The sequence below is a fragment of the Epinephelus fuscoguttatus genome, linkage group LG1 (assembly GCF_011397635.1).
Source record: "Epinephelus fuscoguttatus linkage group LG1, E.fuscoguttatus.final_Chr_v1".
Lineage (NCBI taxonomy): Eukaryota > Metazoa > Chordata > Actinopteri > Perciformes > Serranidae > Epinephelus > Epinephelus fuscoguttatus.
The window spans coordinates 16107578-16128201 of NC_064752.1; the positions used below are offsets into that span (position 1 = coordinate 16107578).

Genomic DNA, 20624 nt, shown 5'->3' on the forward strand with positions numbered 1-20624 from the left:
GTAGATCTGGATATCATCCACTCCATTTCATTCTCACTGAAACCATCTGAGGTAGTTGACATGATGATACAGTCAAAGTACAGTTTATGCAACCCGCCAAACAATTTTCAATCCTACCACTCTCCAACTCACGCGATACTCCTCGGCCTCCTCCCGGTCCCTCTGGAAGTAGACGTTAAAGCAACTGAAGTGAGAAAACAGGCTACTAGAATTCACCAGAGCAGTACAGAGACGCTGTCACAGAAACACCGGAAATGACACAACTTGCTTACCGCAATATGTCAGCACGTCCTGCTGTTTCGTCCACACTCCAATGGAGGACTACAAACAACCTACAACCGGAAACCAGGAGTCTTCCGCTCTTCTTCTGGAGGCAAGATCTCCAGGGTTTGCCTACAGGAGGCTGCAAGGCTGGACTTGGGCAAATATTACCATACTAGTATTATGAACACAATGTACAGCTGAGGCTGATGGGAACACTATTAATGTTGCAGGTATTTGGTCACACACCAAAGCACTGGACATTTTATGACCTGATGATGGTGCCAGATTAAAAGCTAATCGTTTGTAATTCATTTTGAAGGAGGACATGAGTGTGTGAACCAAACTCTGTAGCAATCCATCCAACAGTTGTCAGTTTAATTCTGAACCACAGGGTGGTGCTAAAGGAGAGGAAAATTCAGAGATTAACAGAGATTGTATTGGAGACATGCGGTAGCTTAAGTGAGCGGAAATACAATTTCACACTAAAATGTGTACCAGCATTTGCAATTCACCAACTGAGCTGCATGAGCACAACATCAGCTGCACCAATCCAGCCACACTTAGTACAAAGTGGTTCTGTTTCAAGGGATTCATGTATAGCAAACAATACTTCCATTAAGGATGTGGTTTTGTGGCTTCCTGTGTTTTGGCCAGGTAGCGTTGGTGTTTCATGTAAACCTCTGCAGCTGAGGTTCATTTTTTTCTTTAGATACATATATATTATTAGGAGTGCTAAAAGGCTGGTGACTGCCTCAAAGGTTTCACAAAAACCCAGCACATTCTGGCAGAGACTCACATTCAGACTCGCCACAACGTTTTGACTATCAAACATTAGGCAAATAGGCAGCACGATGGATGTGGGAGAAGTGATCTACACCTTGTTGGAGGTGCTCATTGCTGTTTGCTGCTGTCTTGGAAATATTTTGGTCATTTTGGCACTGTGGACCGGCAAGATCATTCAGCAACCGACCTTCTGCCTTATTATCTGCCTGGCTGTGGCTGACTTTATGGTTGGCTGTGTGGCCATACCGCTGGCTGTGTTGGTGGACGGACGAGTGAAGACTTCATTCCATGGTTGTCTCTTCATCAGCTGTGTTGTCATCCTGTTGACACTGGTCTCGGTTTTGTGTCTCACGGCTATTGCAGTGGATCGATTCCTCAGGGTGTTTATCCCTCTCAGGTAAGATTATTCAGAAATCTTCTTTAACGGTTCAGAGTGCACAGGAAAGTCAAATAGCACCACCAGGGTCAGGGATTCAGTGTTATTTTATGCTAAAACTAAATACAGATGTGGTTCTGTGGGGTGTTTTGGATCATGAAAGCTGCTTTATGGATGTATCACTACAAAAAGGCTTTTATTGACTATTGAATTATTATTTGAATGATTAATTTTGTGTCACTGTGGTCAGAACACACAAATACATGAATAACTGTCGATGATACCAATCATTAGTGCTTTTCTGTTTTAGGTACAAAAGGACTGTAACACAGAGACATTCTTTGGTCGTCGTAGCAACATGCTGGCTTCTTGCAGTGCCAATGAGTTTTTCTCCAATGCTTGGATGGTACAACCATGAAACCTTGGCTGGCAGTCAACTCAACTATTGTCTGCAGGTTTATAGATGTGATCCCCATGTCATACCTGGTTTACTTCAGTTTTTTCCTCTGCACCCTGACACCTCTGTTGGTGATGACTGTATTGTATGGCTACATTTTCTGCAACATCCGAGGAAACCTTCGAGACAAACCAGGCAACGGTGCCCAAATCCAGTCTCAGAACTACCTGAAGAAAGAGAAACAGCTGGCAGGATCTCTGTCTCTGGTCTTGGCTCTGTTTGCCCTGTCCTGGATCCCTCTCCACGTTATGAACTGCATTGCTTACTTCAGTGGGCCGAATAATGTACCAGTAACAGCTTTCTATGTCGGGATCCTGCTCACTCATGCTAACTCGGCTGTAAACCCAGTTGTGTATGGGTTCAAAATACAGAAGATCAAGACAGCGTACCTGAAGCTGTGGAGACGGTATACTGCATGTGGAGAAGAAAATCAAGGCTCTCAGACAAGCCAGACAACAGACAACAATCTCAGCAGTAACATCAACAGTGCGGCCAAAAATGAGTGAATGAAGATTTCCTTCTTTGTTCTTGATGACCATATGACAAAACAGGCTTATTGTTGAATGCAAAGACCGATACATTTTCTCTTGACTCACATGAAGGTATTTTATTCAGCTGTCGCATGGTTTTAGTTTGGAAATGTTCGTTTCCGTATTGGTTGTTTTATCAGATATGCTGTGCTTTTTATAGGTTTGTGGTTAGCCAACTCGTTCTCAAGCCCTCAAGGTCATGGTCTTGTCTTGGTCTCGATATTCTCTGGTCTTGGTCTCAATTAGGATGGTCTTGACTACAACACCACTGTCAGTCATTTGTATTTAGTATGTATTCATGACACATCGTAGGAATCTACAGCTATAATAGTGGCTGTGCAAGGCTGGACTTGGGCAAATATTAGCATTATGAACACGATGTACAGCTGAGGCTGATGGGAACATTATTAATGTTGCAGGTATTTGGTCACACACCAAAGCACTGGACATTTTATGACCTGATGATGGTGCCAGATTAAAAGCTAATCATTTGTAATTCATTTTGAAGGAGGACATGAGTGTGTGAACCAAACTCTGTAGCAATCCATCCAACAGTTGTCAGTTTAATTCTGAACCACAGGGTGGTGCTAAAGGAGAGGAAAATTCAGTGCCACACTGTCTTGTTGATGTTGAGACATATTGCTGGATGATAAAAGTTTAACCTGCTGGTGGTGCTAAAGGAAAAGTCAGGAGATCACCAAAGCAGGGCAAATGATTTCTATTTATCTAGCATGTTTCATTACAGCTAAACTCAATATGTTTTACATGAAAGTGCATACAGCAGCAAAGTCAGTAGGATTTATCCTCAGATCATTTTGCAACTTGGAGCCCAAACATTCTAATATAATGACTTTTAATTATTAGCCATTACAAAGTGTTTTGAAAAAGAGTACCTTGTCAGAAAGTGCCATTTATCAAATTATGTCTTGTCATTTTGGAGAGGTCTGTGTGTGACCCCTGTGACAGAGATTGTATTGGAGACACGCGGTAGCTTAAGTGAGCGGAAATACAATTTCACACTAAAATGTGTACCAGCATTTGCAATGCACCAACTGAGCTGCATGAGCATCAGCATCAGCTGCACCAATCTAGCCACACTTAGTACAAAGTGGTTCTGTTTCAGGGGATTCATGTATAGCAAACAATACTTCCATTAAGGATGTGGTTTTGTGGCTTCCTGTGTTTTGGCCAGGTAGCGTTGATGTTTCATATAAACCTCTGCAGCTGAGGTTCATTTTTTTCTTTCGATACATATATTATTAGGAGTGCTAAAAGGCTGGTGACTTCCTCAAAGGTTTCACAAAAACCCAGCACATTCTGGCAGAGACTCACATTCAGACTCGCCACAACGTTTTGACTATCAAACATTAGGCAAATAGGCAGCACGATGGATGTGGGAGAAGTGATCTACACCTTGTTGGAGGTGCTCATTGCTGTTTGCTGCTGTCTTGGAAATATGTTGGTCATTTTGGCACTGTGGACCGGCAAGATCATTCAGCAACCGACCTTCTGCCTTATTATCTGCCTGGCTGTGGCTGACTTTATGGTTGGCTGTGTGGCCATACCACTGGCTGTGTTGGTGGACGGACGAGTGAAGACTTCATTCCATGGTTGTCTCTTCATCAGCTGTGTTGTCATCCTGTTGACACTGGTCTCGGTTTTGTGTCTCACGGCTATTGCAGTGGATCGATTCCTCAGGGTGTTTATCCCTCTCAGGTAAGATTATTCAGAAATCTTCTTTAACGGTTCAGAGTGCACAGGAAAGTCAAATAGCACCACCAGGGTCAGGGATTCAGTGTTATTTTATGCTAAAACTAAATGCAGATGTGGTTCTGTGGGGTGTTTTGGATCATGAAAGCTGCTTTATGTACGTATCACTACAAAAAGGCTTTGATTGACTATTGAATTATTATTTGAATGATTAATTTTGTGTCACTGTGGTCAGAACACACAAATACATGAATAACTGTCGATGACACCAATCATTAGTGCTTTTCTGTTTTAGGTACAAAAGGACTGTAACACAGAGACATTCTTTGGTCGTCGTAGCAGCATGCTGGCTTCTTGCAGTGCCAATGAGTTTTTCTCCAATGCTTGGATGGTACAACCATGAAACCTTGGCTGCGGCAGTCAACTCAACTATTGTCTGCAGGTTTATAGATGTGATCCCCATGTCATACCTGGTTTACTTCAGTTTTTTCCTCTGCACCCTGACACCTCTGTTGGTGATGACTGTATTGTATGGCTACATTTTCTGCAACATCCGAGGAAACCTTCGAGACAAACCAGGCAACGGTGCCCAAATCCAGTCTCAGAACTACCTGAAGAAAGAGAAACAGCTGGCAGGATCTCTGTCTCTGGTCTTGGCTCTGTTTGCCCTGTCCTGGATCCCTCTCCACGTTATGAACTGCATTGCTTACTTCAGTGGGCCGAATAATGTACCAGTAACAGCTTTCTATGTCGGGATCCTGCTCACTCATGCTAACTCGGCTGTAAACCCAGTTGTGTATGGGTTCAAAATACAGAAGATCAAGACAGCGTACCTGAAGCTGTGGAGACGGTATACTGCATGTGGAGAAGATTATCAAGGCTCTCAGACAAGCCAGACAACAGACAACAATCTCAGCAGTAACATCAACAGTGTGGCCAAAAATGAGTGAATGAAGATTTCCTTCTTTGTTCTTGATGACCATATGACAAAACAGGCTTAGTGTTGAATGCAAAGACAGATACGTTTTCTCTTGACTCACATGAATGTATTTTATTCAGTTGTTGCATGGTTTTAGTTTGGAAATGTTCGTTTCCGTATTGGTTGTTTTATCAGATATGCTGTGCTTTTTATAGGTTTGTGGTTAGCCAACTTGTTCTCAAGCCCTCAAGGTCATGGTCTTGTCTTGGTCTCGATATTCTCTGGTCTTGGTCTCAATTAGGATGGTCTTGACTACAACACCACTGTCAGTCATTTGTATTTAGTATGTATTCATGACACATCGTAGGAATCTACAGCTATAATAGTGGCTGTGCAAGGCTGGACTTGGGCAAATATTAGCATTATGAACACGATGTACAGCTGAGGCTGATGGGAACATTATTAATGTTGCAGGTATTTGGTCACACACCAAAGCACTGGACATTTTATGACCTGATGATGGTGCCAGATTAAAAGCTAATCATTTGTAATTCATTTTGAAGGAGGACATGAGTGTGTGAACCAAACTCTGTAGCAATCCATCCAACAGTTGTCAGTTTAATTCTGAACCACAGGGTGGTGCTAAAGGAGAGGAAAATTCAGTGCCACACTATCTTGTTGATGTTGAGACATATTGCTGGATGATAAAAGTTTAACCTGCTGGTGGCGCTAAAGGAAAAGTCAGGAGATCACCAAAGCAGGGCAAATGATTTCTATTTATCTAGCATGTTTCATTACAGCTAAACTCAATATGTTTTACATGAAAGTGCATACAGCAGCAAAGTCAGTAGGATTTATCCTCAGATCATTTTGCAACTTGGAGCCCAAACATTCTAATATAATGACTTTTAATTATTAGCCATTACAAAGTGTTTTGAAAAAGAGTACCTTGTCAGAAAGTGCCATTTATCAAATTATGTCTTGTCATTTTGGAGAGGTCTGTGTGTGACCCCTGTGACAGAGATTGTATTGGAGACACGCGGTAGCTTAAGTGAGCGGAAATACAATTTCACACTAAAATGTGTACCAGCATTTGCAATGCACCAACTGAGCTGCATGAACATCAGCGGCACCAATCTGGCCACACTTAGTATAAAGTGGTTCTGTTTCACGGTATTCATGTATGGCAAGCAATACTTCCATTAAGGATGTGGTTTTGTGGCTTCCTGTGTTTTGGCCAGGTAGTGGTGGTGTTTCATATAAACCTCTGCAGCTGAGGTTCATTTTTTTCTTTAGATACATATATTATTAGGGGTGCTAAAAGGCTGGTGACTTCCTCAAAGGTTTCACAAAAACCCAGCACATTCTGGCAGAGACTCACATTCAGACTCGCCACACCGTTTTGACTATCAGATAGGCAGCACGATGGATGTGGGAGAAGTGATCTACACCTTGTTGGAGGTGCTCATTGCTGTTTGCTGCTGTCTTGGAAATATGTTGGTCATTTTGGCACTGTGGACCGGCAAGATCATTCAGCAACCGACCTTCTGCCTTATTATCTGCCTGGCTGTGGCTGATTTTATGGTTGGCTGTGTGGCCATACCGCTGGCTGTGTTGGTGGACGGACGAGTGAAGACTTCATTCCATGGTTGTCTCTTCATCAGCTGTGTTGTCATCCTGTTGACACTGGTCTCGGTTTTGTGTCTCACGGCTATTGCAGTGGATCGATTCCTCAGGGTGTTTATCCCTCTCAGGTAAGATTATTCAGAAATCTTCTTTAATGGTTCAGAGTGCACAGGAAAGTCAAATAGCACCACCAGGGTCAGGGATTCAGTGTTATTTTATGCTAAAACTAAATACAGATGTGGTTCTGTGGGGTGTTTTGGATCATGAAAGCTGCTTTATGGATGTATCACTACAAAAAGGCTTTGATTGACTATTGAATTATTATTTGAATGATTAATTTTGTGTCACTGTGGTCAGAACACACAAATACATGAATAACTGTCAATGACACCAATCATTAGTGCTTTTCTGTTTTAGGTACAAAAGGACTGTAACACAGAGACATTCTTTGGTCGTCGTAGCAGCATGCTGGCTTCTTGCAGTGCCAATGAGTTTTTCTCCAATGCTTGGATGGTACAACCATGAAACCTTGGCTGCGTCAGTCAACTCAACTATTGTCTGCAAGTTTACAGATGTGATCCCCATGTCATACCTGGTTTACTTCAGTTTTTTCCTCTGCACCCTGACACCTCTGTTGGTAATGACTGTATTGTATGGCTACATTTTCTGCAACATTCGAGGAAACCTTCGAGACAAACCAGGCAACGGTGCCCAAATCCAGTCTCAGAACTACCTGAAGAAAGAGAAACAGCTGGCAGGATCTCTGTCTCTGGTCTTGGCTCTGTTTGCCCTGTCCTGGATCCCTCTCCACGTTATGGACTGCATTGCTTACTTCAGTGGGCCGAATAGTGTACCAGCAGAAGCTTTCCATGTCGGCATCCTGCTCATTCATGCTAACTCGGCTGTAAACCCAGTTGTGTACGCGTTCAAAATACAGAAGATCAAGACAGCGTACCTGAAGCTGTGGAGACGGTATACTGCATGTGGAGAAGAAAATCAAGGCTCTCAGACAAGCCAGACAACAGACAACAATCTCAGCAGTAACATCAACAATGCGGCCAAAAATGAGTGAATGAAGATTTCCTTCTTTGTTCTTGATGACTATATGACAAAACAGGCTTATTGTTGAATGCAAAGACCGATACGTTTTCTCTTGACTCACATGAATGTATTTTATTCAGCTGTTGCATGGTTTTAGTTTGGAAATGTTCACTTCCGTATTGGTTGTTTTATCAGATATGCTGTGCTTTTTATAGGTTTGTGGTTAGCCAACTCGTTTTCATGCCAAGTTGTCACATATCGCTGCTTTGTCAGTCACCCTACATTCAGTGTGTTAGGTATTCTCCTGCAGTGCCGTGCACAGACATTTTGCAGGGCAAGTGCTCAAGTGGAAAAAAGGCACTGCCATTTTCCATGCACAAAAAGCTGGGGGGATGTCTGTCTAGTCCACATATGAGGTGTCTAAATACCCATACAATATACACCTAGCCACTGCTACACACATTCACTTTCTACATTTATCATTTCTTTATAACAGGCAACCACAATGAAAACAGTGCCCCACTGTGTACACTTTGGTGGTCCATAAAGTAAATAACCATCACAATCAACAAATCTTTACACAATATTGAAAATTATTGTTCTCTGAATAATTAAAATAATGAAGCAACCATCTACCCTCCAAATTAGGAAGTAGGCTTCCGTCAGTTGCAACAGTAAGGCTGTTCTCCTCTCCTCCCCTCTCCTCTCTTTATTTTCCAATCCTTTCCTTTGCTCTTGTCCTCTCAGTTTGTTCTTCTCTCCTCATTCTCTTGTCCTCCTTTCTTTTTTAAACAGTCACATACTAGTTCTTATAAGTATCTTCTAAATAAGCTTTAAATGTTGTTAAAGAATCCCAGAGAACAGACACGTGCAACTCCTTGGCAATCTTTACCCAACACAGCCCCAAACTGCAGTCATTTTGTTTAAATTAATAATCAGAGATGCGATGTGGAAGTATTTAACATTAATTCAAATTGAGTTTTGGTTTAAAATGACACAAGGAAGTGGGAATGCAATTTGCTGGGCAGTTTGTGAACCCCAGTCTGACAGAGAGTTGAAGGGAGACTGTGTGGTTTTTCGCCAGGCTTGCTTACAGCATACTTTTTAATTGAGAATTGATGCAGTGAGCCAAATTTAAAAACTGTGTAAACTAATGTGTCTTGCAAAAAGACAGAGGGCAAAAGAGCATGTGCTTGAGCACCACCTTGAGTGTATCTCTGCATGTGCCTGCTCCTTATATTACAATCACTACAATTGGCATCAGGTGTCTGACATCAAAATCACTGACAAAGCGGCGGTATTTGATGACTTAAGAATGATAACGGGCTGGGTTAATGTTTGTTGTTTTACTTTTAGAATCTCTGTACAGCTCCAAGTAGTTTTGCATTTTGTTGTGGACATATATTTTCTGAATATTTACTTCCTGTCCGCCATATGCACAGTTTCCACTGCTGTCAGTCTAAGCTGGGTTAAATACTCTCTGTCTACTGTACTATTTCTGTATTGGATGCTGAAGATGATTAATATCCTGTCTGACTCAGAATGTACTTCCTATAATATTAAAATGTTACACTCTTTAAAACACTTTCAGAGATTTATTTGGATAGATAAAGAAAAAAAAGCTCATGGTTAGTTATGTGGGCAACACTATACAAAAAGGTACACAAAATTAGAGTAGTTACTGAGGAACTAATGAGGAACGAATGAGTAGTTACTGAGGAACTAAGCTACACAAAATTAGAGTAGTTACTGAGGAACGAATGAGGAACTAATTAGGAACTAATGATGAACTAATGGTGAACTATTAGTTAATGGTCAGTTCTTCATTAACTCATGATCAAATTTCATAGAGGATTTAATCACGACTTAATGATTATTCAACTAGTTACTTCATCAGTACAGAATCATTACTCAATAACCTGTCTATTAGTTAACCTTTTTATGTCCTAAAGTAAAGTGACACATCTATTTTTAGTTTATTTATTATTATTTATTTATTTATTTATTTAGAAGGAGGACAATACACATTAATGGACATTTCTGTAAATGTGTCAGTTTTAGCCAAAGGCTAATTCACAACTGTGGTCCTCCGGTATGGTGTTAAAAAACCTCAAAGTCATTAAAATCCATCAAACAAAAACAGGTAATCAAGGACAACCATATAACACTACAGAACGGCATCAAAACAGACAGTAATACAAAACAAGGACAATACATTTAGTGCAAAACAGAAAATACAAGTGTGACCAATACCTTTAGTGCAGTATAATACAGTGCAACATGACTTTGATGTGTGGTAAAAAGTCAGGCAAAGCAATGCAAAACCTGGTCATGATTATAGTCATAGTTTATAGGAATGTGGGTATGAATAACATTGTAAAGTGCTGCAGTGCTCAGTTATTGATATAAAAAGTTGAGTTACCATGATTTCAGTTAAATAAAATTAGACTAAGGATAAATCTGTTGGGGGTGAATATGAAAAATGGGGTTGCAACAATGCAGAGACCAGTACATTAATTCTTAGAGGATGATGAAGATGCTGGAGATGGAATGGAAAGAGGGAGTATAATTTTAAAGCGGTGTAGTATTTGTACTAAAGTGCTAGTTTGCCCATGTTAATGTGCATGATCACAAAGGTGCTACATACATTAACAATGGTTACAGGTGTGGTTGTGCTTGAGCCAGTCTTTTAAATGCTTTTTAAAGATGAAAAGCTGGAGCAATCTCTTATGGAGATTGGCAGGCTATTCCAGATTTTACTACCTCTGACAGATAAGACAGTTTGAGAGAATGAAGTGTGTCTGAACGGGATTTCACAGTCTCCTCTTGAGCTTGCTCTAGTGGAGGCATTACTGATTGATTTACGTTTAAAAAACTGACTCAGAGGTGGAGGTGCAAATATAATGAGTAGTCTTTCATTACTTCATCATCATCTTTACAATTAGTTCCTTAACAAAAAAAAAATCACAGACAGCAGGATTCTTGAGAAGAGTTTTATTCATTATTCTCAGACCACATACACATTAATATGACCATCCATGTTATTCTGTACGATGATGCCTTAGAAATAAATATAATAGTGTGTCACATTTTAGGTATCATGGGGGCTGCGTGTAAAGTACTGTATACTGATCACACCGCTGTTCACAGTACAGTTGTTTGAGGTGCACAAAATTTAAAGTAGTTACTATGAAACAAATTTGGAATGAATGAGGAACTAACTATTAGTTAATGGTCAGTTCTTCAGTAACTCCTGATCAAATTTCAGAGGAGTAGTTACTGAGGAACTAATGAGGAACTAACTATTAGTTAATCATTACCTACCCTTTTTGTGTACCCTAAAGTAAAGTGAGACATCAAAATGAGTAGGTAATGAGTACTGAATCATTACCTACTCATTAGTTACTCTTTTTGTGTAAGATACACAAAAATTACAGTAGTTTCTGAGGAACTAATGAGGAACTAACTATTAGTTAATGGTCAGTTCTTCAGTAACTCTTGATCAAATTTCAGAGGAGTAGTTACTGAGGAACTAATGAGGAACTAACTATTAGTTAATCATTACCTACCCTTTTTGTGTACCCTAAAGTAAAGTGAGACATCAAAATGAGTAGGTAATGAGTACTGAATCATTACCTACTCATTAGTTACTCTTTTTGTGTAAGATACACAAAAATTACAGTAGTTTCTGAGGAGCTAATGAGGAACTAACTATTAGTTAATGGTCAGTTCTAATGGTGTGGGGTATCACTATTGAGGGAAGTCTTGCGTAAGGATGGTGAATAACTCTAAATTCAGCGTAATGTGGATTTATGTTGAAAAAATACTCATCCATGATGATAGTATCCTACAGAGTGTCCATTATCCAGCTCAAATTTCATATTTTGAAAGCAGTTAGACAGAAAATGTTTTTAAAAAAGTGTAGTGTAGTGTAGTACTTCATTCATGTTTTCTATGACAATATTTTAACACTAATTTTATTTTCATTAAAATATTTGGGGTCAAGCATGGCAATTAATGAATTTAGCACATTCAGGGGATATATTATGGAAACAACAACATTGTTTATAAAAAAGTACAGTGATTTCTTCACCTTTTGGTTGATGTGAAATGTACCTTTAATTATAGAATGACTCATAAGTTGTCATAAGAACTTAGGAAATATCTCTTGACGTGAAATTGAAACCTCATCTAGCAACATTATGATACCAATTTTGGTTATAATGTCAGAGAAGTCACCATTATGATCCATTTTCTGGCATCCACATCTTTGTCTTATAGTGTTGATGTTGCAAAATAATAGTCTACAAAAGCATGACATTACCTGATGCTATGTCCACCAAAGATTTTAGAAATCCAAGAGTAACTTAAGAAAAGAAAATATCAGTGGTTGACATGCCGTGTTAACTCAGATTTTATTGAAGTACAATAGAAAAGTTACATTTGCTGCGTTCTCATTACAAGTTTGTCTGCTTCCATCCTGCACCATCTGAAGGTTAGCGTTAGCAACGTAGCAAGTGGCTTGCGTCACGTTCTGTAAGCCCCTGTTCCACAGCTGATTGAACTTTGACCCCTTTCTTTCTGTCACTCAACCACATCCAACATAAAGATGCAAACAAAGAAGTAACAATGCATTGGTTAGCAATATGTTTGCATTGTGTTGATTTAATAGGCTTCTTTCAACATTATTATTTTCCATAATTCAACCTAGTCCATTACGCACAATTACAGGTTGAATGAGGGCAGAATGTTTTCCATCTATCCACTGAAGCTGATATTTGGTATTAGATATTATATTATATTATATTATATTATTATATTATAATCCTGTGGGGGGTGCTCCGGTAGTATGGGGTTGTAAACCCCTTGCTCGGGGCCATCCAGTCCCTGTACCGAAGGACTGCAAGTCTGGTTTGCGTGGCCGGCAGTAAGTCGGACCTGTTCCTGGTGAGAGTTGGACTCCGCCAGGACTGCCCTTTGTCACCGGTTCTGTTCATAACTTTCATGGACAGAATTTCTAGGCACAGCCGTGTGGTGAAGGGTGTCAGGTTCGGTGACGGGAGGATCTCGTCCCTGCTTTTTGCGGATGATGTGGTCCTCCCGGCCCCATCGAACAGTGACCTCCAGCTCTTGCTGGGACGGTTCGCAGCTGAGTGTGAAGCGGGTGGGATGAAAATCAGCACCTCCAAGTCTGAGGCCATGGTCCTCAGCCGGAAAAGGGGGGATTGCCCACTCCAGGTCGGGGGGGAGGTCCTGCCTCAGGTGGAGGAATTTAAGTATATCGGGATCTTTTTTCACAAGTGAGGGTAGGATGGAGCAGGAGATTGACAGGCGGATTGGGGCGGCGTCAGCAGTGATGCAGGCGCTCAACTGGTCCATTGTGGTGAAGAGGGAGCTTAGCCAGAAAGCGAAGCTCTCGATTTACCGGTCGATCTATGTTCCAACCCTCACCTATGGTCACGAGCTCTGGGTAGTGATCGAAAGAACGAGATCGCGAGTACAAGTGGCCGAAATGAGTTTCCTCCGCAGGGTGGCTGGGCTCAGCCTTAGAGATAGGGTGAGGAGCTCGGACATCCGGGAGGGACTCAGAGTAGAGCCACTGCTCTTCCACATCAAGAGGAGCCAATTGAGGTGGTTCGGTCATCTGGTAAAGATGCCTTCTGGACGCCTCCCTTGGGAGGTGTTTCGGGCATGTCCAACCGGGAGGAGACATCGCCCAGCTGGCCGGGGAACGCCTCAGGGTTCCCTCGAAAGAGCTGACAGTGGTGGCTGGGGAGAGGACTGTCTGGGCTTCTTTGCTGAGGCTGCTGCCCCCACGACCCGGACCTGGATAAGCAGAGGACGACTCCTACGAGTACGAGTACGAGTATATTATATTATATTATATTACAGTAGGCTATATTATAAACAATGCACTGCATTTACTTTGACCCACAGATGAGTCAGGGGAAGTCAGGGAAGAGGAGGAAGATGATTCACAGCAAGGGGCAGCAGGTTGAGTATACAGTAACTTGAATCTGTTGTAGGTCCCGGAGGACCATGCCCCTGGACCCCCCTAGTTAGACCACGCTTAAGCCCCGGATGTCTACAATGTCTGGCACTGCCTCTGACTGCCAGTCAGCTCTCTGTTGTGAGTTTACCTGTTCTGCTGCCTATGATTTCTTGCACTGTGGATTACCTTACAGCATGGCTGCACATTCTGCCTTTGTGTGTCCGCCACAGAATCCACTCATCATCACCGCTGGTTCCTCAATAGTTACGACCTACCTACAGTCGGCTCCTCACAAATGTGTTGGCTTCCCTTGTGTGTTCCCCTTATATCAAACCCTCTGCTCATCTGATGCCACTTCCTGTCTGCTTCCTAACTATACCGCTGCACACCTCTGAACTGTTTGCTGTTTGTGGGCATTCAGCGGACACCAGTGACTCACCAGCTCTCTGTTCCAGCGTGCAGAGTATTGCACTGAACCTGTGCCCCTTAAATGCAGAGAATTCTCTGAATCTTTTGATGATATTATAGATTGTTGATGGTGAAATCCCTAAATTCTTTGTAATTGTGCATTGAGAATAGTTGTTCTCAAACTGGTTGCCCAAAAAGTGACCATCCTTGCTTGTGAACACCTGAGCCTTTTAAAGATGCCCCCTGGTACCTGTGGAATGTTCCAACAGGTGTTTTGTGAGCATTCAACAACTTCCCCGGTCTTTTGTTGCCCCTCTCCCAAATTTTTTGGAACGTGTTGCAGGCATCAAAATCAGAATAATTGTGTATTTTACAAAAACCAATACGTTGATCATTTTGAACATTAAATATCTTGTCTTTGGACTTTATTCATTTTGAATATAAGTCAAAAAGGATTTGATTGTTATTATTTACATTTTACACAATGTTCCAACTTTTTTGGAATTGGCGCTGTATTATGGAACTATAAAAACTCTCACTGAAAAATACATTAAAATACAACCAACAACATCATAAAGTCCAATAGTATTTATTTTCTTTGATTTTCTTTTGTAGTTCTCCCCAGAGAGCAAGCCATACTCTGGCACAATGCAGGACCATCTCTACAACTGTGGTGTCTATGCTGATGAGATGAGTTGGGTTTGTCCTGCTGTCCAGAGACTGTGAGGCGACAGTGGCAAGGAAAAACTCCTGCTAGAGGAAGAAACCTTGGGAGGAACCAGGCTCTCTGGGGGCCCCTCCTCCTAAGGGCAAGGGAATCGTCAGCTGCTTCTGGCCACGGGACATCTTCTTCGTTCATCCTCCAGTCGTCTTTCCTGGTCATCAGTTGTCCACCGTCACGTTGAACAACTGCACCAAGAAAACAGACAAGATTAGAAACTCACTTACGTTCCTTGTCCCGCGGCGGGTCTCCTGGCTCCATGATGGTCATCCTGTCTCCCTGTGGTGTATCCAGATCCCTTAGTCCGACATCACGTCTTGACTGTGTCCAGGTCTCTTAGTCCGACATCACGTCTTGACTGTGTCCAGGTCTCTTAGTCCGACATCACATCGTCAGTTGGGTTACACTACTGAGAATGAAGACAACACATTTGACATAAACACTATGTTGGCACATTTAAAAATCTCTCTCTTCTTCAGGACTTGAGTTAAGGATGTGACGGTGTTGTCCTCTTACTTCTCTTGTAGAACAGGATGTAAGCACCCCTCTCCTGCTGCTCACAGACTAAGTTGCCGGACGTTTCAAAGACCATTGAATCATTGTAGGTGAGCCAATGATCATCTGGTTCGTCCGGATTGTTGTCTGGGTGGATGCCTTCGCTGATGTAGTGTCCTATGAAGAGAGAGATCTTGATTAATATCTTAAAACATAGTGGAGGTTATGAAGGTTAACTGATAACAGACAAAGGGGTATTTTCAGAATCACGACAGCTCGGCATATAACTCAACTATAAAGCATTATTATTTATTTCTTAACCATTCATAAAACCATTAGTTACAACTTGGTGGTATCAAAAAGATTCTGAATATGACATGATGTTTAAAACTTTTATGGTTTTCTACATAAAATATAAAAAGTAGCAGAAAATAGTTCCAAATTAAGCAGAGAGTGCTAATAACTAAATTTATCAATCAAAATAGTAAAAAATAACCATCAGTTTCACACAGAAAAGGATAAAGTTCCACTAAAAACTACTCAGAATAAATAAAGTGAATAATTATAATTGGTTAATTCCATCAGGACCTGAAACGTTTGTATCTACAACATGACAGAGGACGACAGACGATCACATTCAGCCTTCAGTGTGTGCTTCTCTTACCCATTTCTGTGGAGCCAAAATGGCTGACGGCGCTGATCAAGCTGTAGCAGCCTCCATCCTGTGAAGGAACACAGTTCATAAGAATTAGCTTCACACATACACACACAAAACAACAGCACACAATGTCCACATGTTTACTTTCACATGAGCCTGATTTTTGTGTTTTCTTTACCTGTGTGGAGGAGACCAGCAGGTCCCTTGTCAGTCTGACAGGGTCATCAACCTTCTCAAGCTCAAAGAAGGGAGAGTAGCGAAACCTCTTCAGCTGCAGGATGAGCACTCTGAGGGAAAAGGTATGAAAATATGAAAGGATTAATGTTGAGCCTAAAGACAAAGTGGAGTAACACATTCTCATCCTAACTCGTCAGATACTGACGCTTTGTCAGTGGACCTACACCTCAAAATATGACACCCTAGGTACCCCCCTGCGTCAGCTTTGGATATTCAGGGACGACATGATCATCTACGCTCCTTACATGCATTGTGTCTTTTCAAATACACTTCTGTTTTCACAGGAAATGTGCAGTTTCTGCTCGTTACATGCATACGTTCTCTCTCAAAATAAACTTGCAACGTAGGTAAAAGACTTCATTTTTATGTTTACTTCCTTTCTATGTCAGGTTTAGGCAACTAAAGTTTGCCTAACTTTAAACTAAATGGTCTTTAATGGTCTTTGAACTAAAGCTGAGGCAACAAAGAAAGTCCAGAGTCTGTTTGACCCATTCGCCTCCTCTCCTGCCTGCCCTACACAGACTTTCTTTCCCTTTATACTACAGTTGTTGCAGGCAGTGTCACAAACTGCTGCTGCCCGGTGCGTGTCTTACTGCCACAAAGGGTGCCTCTGTGCGTCGGTGTCTGACGCTGAGATCAACTGACTCTCAAGGGTCCCTCAGGGTCAGTGGACCCCAGTTTGGGAACCACCCAGGTCAGGTGATCCTTTATGTCAGATGTGATGTCACTTACTGTGGCAGAGTGAGGAAGGATGATCTGCAGCTCGACGTGTTCCCTCCGCAGTCACACCTGAACTCCACCTCCGTCTCCTGCAGAGCAGCACAGAGAAACAGGCTGTGTGTTACGAACACAACTACAACACGTCCACATGCTCAGACAGAGGCTGTGTGTGTGTGTGTGTGTGTGTGTGTGTGTGTGTGTGTGTGTGTGTGTGTGTGTGTGTGTGTGTGTGTGTTTGTGTGTGTGTGTGTGTGTAGTGTTTGTTGCATGATGTTTTAGATCAGTCAGTGATCATGTGACTGAAGGAGGATTTGTGGATCTTACCTTAAGGTACTCCTGGAGCATCTCCTCCACAGAGCCTCCAGGGAGGAGGTCTAGAGACAGGTTTGTGAATTCCTCCTGTCTCACTGTCTGTGCTCCACAGCTGCACATTAAAGAGACAATACACATTAATATTGGCTGCAGTGGTCACAATACAATTTTGTTTCATAACAGGACAAGAGCAGAGCTTATTCAAGACCAGATCATTAAGGTGGCACCATTGAAAATTGACTGTGTGCGACCCTGAACTGTGCAGTCTCACCTCTTGCATGTCCTGGTGTTCTCCATTGTGATCACCAGGTGATCCTCTACAGGGCAGGTATAATGTGTGCCCACGAAAGCCGCTGTCTCCTGCAGCAGAGGGGCCAAACCTCTCATCTGTTCCAGGACTGCAGTCAGGAACTCATGAGCGTCCTGAATACACAGAGAAGAGTTTAAACACAGAGCACAGACGGTCAGGAGGTGAAACAACAGAATGTAAAGTCAGCTGACTCACCTTTTGCAGAGTGTCCCAGAAGTCAGGCGCCTGGGCAGAGACCACATCCTTAAAGAACTGCAGGAAGGGGATTTTAACTTGAGCGTCTATGGACGAATGAACGTCCCTGACATCCATCAAGCTTCTGCAGAAGGCGAGACGAAAAAAAGAAACATTTTTGCATGTGTTTCATTTTGGTTCTCAGGTTTGTGGAAAAACTTGAGAATGACGTAAGTGTGAATGTGTGTGTGTAGCTGCTGTACCTCATCAGATGAGCCTCAGGTACTGAGCTCCACACGTGCTCCATGAGACTGATGCCCCCAATGAAGTCCTCTAATGTAAGGATACTCTGCAGGCTTGCGTTCATATAGCAGGTCTGCCCAATGTTTGGAAATCTGACACAGAAACACAGCGAGTCAAAACACACGTCAGTATTAATTCTTCACTGACCAATCACAAACAGGTATTTCAGTTTGATTTGATGGATTCATCTCTCGTTACAACTTTGATTCATGTGCAGATGTACTCACCCGAAGCAGTCAATGGGGCTATCCAGAGAACTGTCAGTGTCCCAGATGTAATTTGTTTCGTTGCTATGGAGATAAAACAAAAAACACAAACACATGGTTAATAAACAAGCAAGAGGCTGACAGAGCAGAGTGTGTGTTTATAAGTTGCTGCCTCTGTGACAAAGTTGGTTAAGGAAGCTAATGTAACCCCAGACAGTATAGGCATAGCTGTAGCTTTTGCTGTTTCAGTCTGTTTTCAGTTCATGACGGTTAACTGGAACATTTTGGTGTAGTGATACACAAAATGTAGTGACAGCTTTTCACTTACTCGTTGAGTCGGGCCATGAACAGCTTCTCCTCGAGGTCAGTGATGTCGACTGAATTTGCCTGCGTGACGTCATCCAGTGAGCAAAACGGCGTCACGGCTTCACGCTCGTCACACTCGTCCTGCTCATCTGTGTTGTTCGTTGATGCAGGGCTGCTGCTGTAAGAAGAAATTGTCACATCAAGAGGCAGAACATACACAAAAAGACTCCCAGGTAAAATTAATAAATAAAATGTTTTAAGAATATTTCACTACAGAATATCACTGCAAGATTTAAACTAAAGCAACCACCGAAAAACTGGAAGAACATGATTTCATTAAGGTTACTTACAGTTAAAAATATGATATGTTAGGAAAAGTTTATCTATGTGAGAATATTAGTCAGTGAATATAAGAGGAATTAAGAAAAATGATCAACTTTTTATGTTCCTGACAGACACTGAAAGCAGCATGGAATGAATGTCACTACCTCCTCTCAGGGTTTGGTGAGTCCGTCTTTTCAGCGCTGGTGATGTTGACCGGTGAGACGCGATGTTTTCTCTGTTGGAGGAAAAACAAACTTGAATTGTTCAATAATGCAAACATAACAATTAACTATTTCAGTACTCTCATTGAGTCCTGGCTGGTGAATATCTGGTGACATTGGCTCTTTTCTGTGAAACATACCCCGTTGTTGATCAACAGCCAACGCCAAAAATTCCTCACGGCTTCCTTCTGTGACGCAGTTTGAGCATCTGAGGTGGTGACAGTAGGTCTAAAGAGAAACATGGTTGGTTATTTTACAGAGATAAATCATACAGACACTCTGTGTCCTTGTGCTCATCTCTGGGGTATTGTGGGAAAATTAAAGAGTTAGCAAACAACATGTCTGTAGAAACAAAACGCACTCTGAATGAGCGTCTTACCTTTCCTGTGGGGCTGAAGGCCTCCTGCCAGGAACACTTTCCTTCTGTAGAGTGAAAACCAAAGCAATATTATGAGAAAACTGTTTTAAACTTCTCTTTTTCGCAGCCATTTCCAACTAAAATGTTTAAATATAAATGTTACAGTCTACTAAAATGAGATTAATGTGAAGCTCTGACACTCTGACGTCAAACATACGTCAAGGTAACCGAAGAGGCGATTCCACCATTTCTTCTTCTTGGCCTGTTGGTCCTCCCAAGCCTCAGCTGGCTTTGCTGAGACTGGAGCAGCAGGTACATCCTGGACACCGCCGCTGGTGGTTAAGAGAGACACAGTTAGTTTCTTACTTTCGAGGCCAGATAAATGAATCATGAATCATTTGCAAGAGTTGTTTCCAGAAAAAAATCACTCTCACAGTTAACACAAACAATTTGCGTCAAACTTAAATATTTGACACTAAAAACACTAATCATGTTGCCTGTATATAGCGCTCCAAGATTTTACCAGTTAAAAAACAATGAAAATTTTGCTTTCCAATCTCAGGTCTGCAGCTCTGGCACTAACTCTTAAAGGTTTGGATTACTACCAAGAAACTACATACTAAAAAAATGTAAATACTTGTATTAATACTGCTTTATTTCTGGTAAAATCCTTCTAAACCCTTCATAAAGGCAGTGAATGAAACAGACCACTGAAGTGTATTTTGTATTGAAGTGTATGTCCTTACCTTGCCTGATGGCTATATTGCTGTCTCTTCTCATCAGCCACAGTCTTCTTATGAGATTGTTGTTTCTTCTGTTAAGAATAAAGAAAAATAAGATGAACATTGACTGAAAATTAAAATGCCTTTATAGAATAGTCCGGGAATGAGAAAATGAGTTTGCATTTTTGCACACTTGGTTTCTTTTCTTGAAATCAGTGAGTTTTTTGAATCTGGTTTTGGTTAGGTGCCTGAAATACGGTCTGTGCTTAACACAAGGACTTCCACATTTTGTTCTAGGACATAAGATATGTCAGTAAATATCCCACTTGTGAAATTTTAAGCCTTTTGGTGTCTTACAAAGGTGGTTGCTAACGAGTGACTAAATGAGACTACAGAGCGTCATCACGTTGACAGCTTCACAGCCTTGTTGGGGTAGTGAATGAAGTAATTT

At 41.7% G+C, this 20624-nt stretch overlaps 4 protein-coding genes and 1 pseudogene across 18 annotated transcripts in view; 4 read left to right on the forward strand and 1 right to left on the reverse strand.

The window, feature by feature from the left end:
- LOC125879937 (ubiquitin carboxyl-terminal hydrolase 37-like) overlaps window positions 1-20624 on the reverse strand; it is a 59901-nt gene that overhangs the window by 37485 nt on the left and 1792 nt on the right. Inside the window, exons 2-17 of one of the 9 annotated variants that reach the window (XM_049562596.1) lie at window positions 20198-20265; window positions 19669-19783; window positions 19473-19516; window positions 19234-19321; window positions 19037-19107; window positions 18571-18726; window positions 18264-18326; window positions 17997-18128; window positions 17755-17878; window positions 17521-17672; window positions 17262-17361; window positions 16950-17026; window positions 16159-16267; window positions 15987-16044; window positions 15344-15499; window positions 14902-15236 (exon numbers count right to left, since the gene is read on the reverse strand). In XM_049562596.1, coding sequence (XP_049418553.1) covers window positions 15229-15236; window positions 15344-15499; window positions 15987-16044; window positions 16159-16267; window positions 16950-17026; window positions 17262-17361; window positions 17521-17672; window positions 17755-17878; window positions 17997-18128; window positions 18264-18326; window positions 18571-18726; window positions 19037-19107; window positions 19234-19321; window positions 19473-19516; window positions 19669-19783; window positions 20198-20265 — 1521 coding nt within the window. In that variant the 3' untranslated portion in view covers window positions 14902-15228. Of the gene's footprint in view, window positions 1-14901; window positions 15237-15343; window positions 15500-15986; window positions 16045-16158; window positions 16268-16949; window positions 17027-17261; window positions 17362-17520; window positions 17673-17754; window positions 17879-17996; window positions 18129-18263; window positions 18327-18570; window positions 18727-19036; window positions 19108-19233; window positions 19322-19472; window positions 19517-19668; window positions 19784-20197; window positions 20266-20624 lie in introns of those variants that run through there. The other 8 variants (XM_049562682.1, XM_049562542.1, XM_049562471.1 and 5 more) reach the window with 8 other exon arrangements.
- Window positions 1-20624, forward strand: part of LOC125880609 (probable N-acetyltransferase camello) — a 60468-nt gene that overhangs the window by 27050 nt on the left and 12794 nt on the right. The gene's annotated exons all lie outside the window — the stretch shown is intronic.
- Window positions 1101-2428, forward strand: LOC125881965 (adenosine receptor A1-like; annotated as a pseudogene).
- On the forward strand, window positions 3597-5103 carry LOC125880466 (adenosine receptor A1-like). Its single transcript, XM_049563022.1, has 2 exons — window positions 3597-4126; window positions 4416-5103. The coding sequence occupies exons 1-2, from the start codon at window positions 3798-3800 to the stop codon at window positions 5068-5070; spliced, it is 984 nt and encodes a 327-aa protein (XP_049418979.1). The 5' UTR covers window positions 3597-3797; the 3' UTR covers window positions 5071-5103.
- LOC125880418 (adenosine receptor A1-like) lies at window positions 6460-8161 on the forward strand. The gene is made up of 2 exons (XM_049562901.1): window positions 6460-6793; window positions 7083-8161. The coding sequence occupies exons 1-2, from the start codon at window positions 6465-6467 to the stop codon at window positions 7735-7737; spliced, it is 984 nt and encodes a 327-aa protein (XP_049418858.1). The 5' UTR covers window positions 6460-6464; the 3' UTR covers window positions 7738-8161.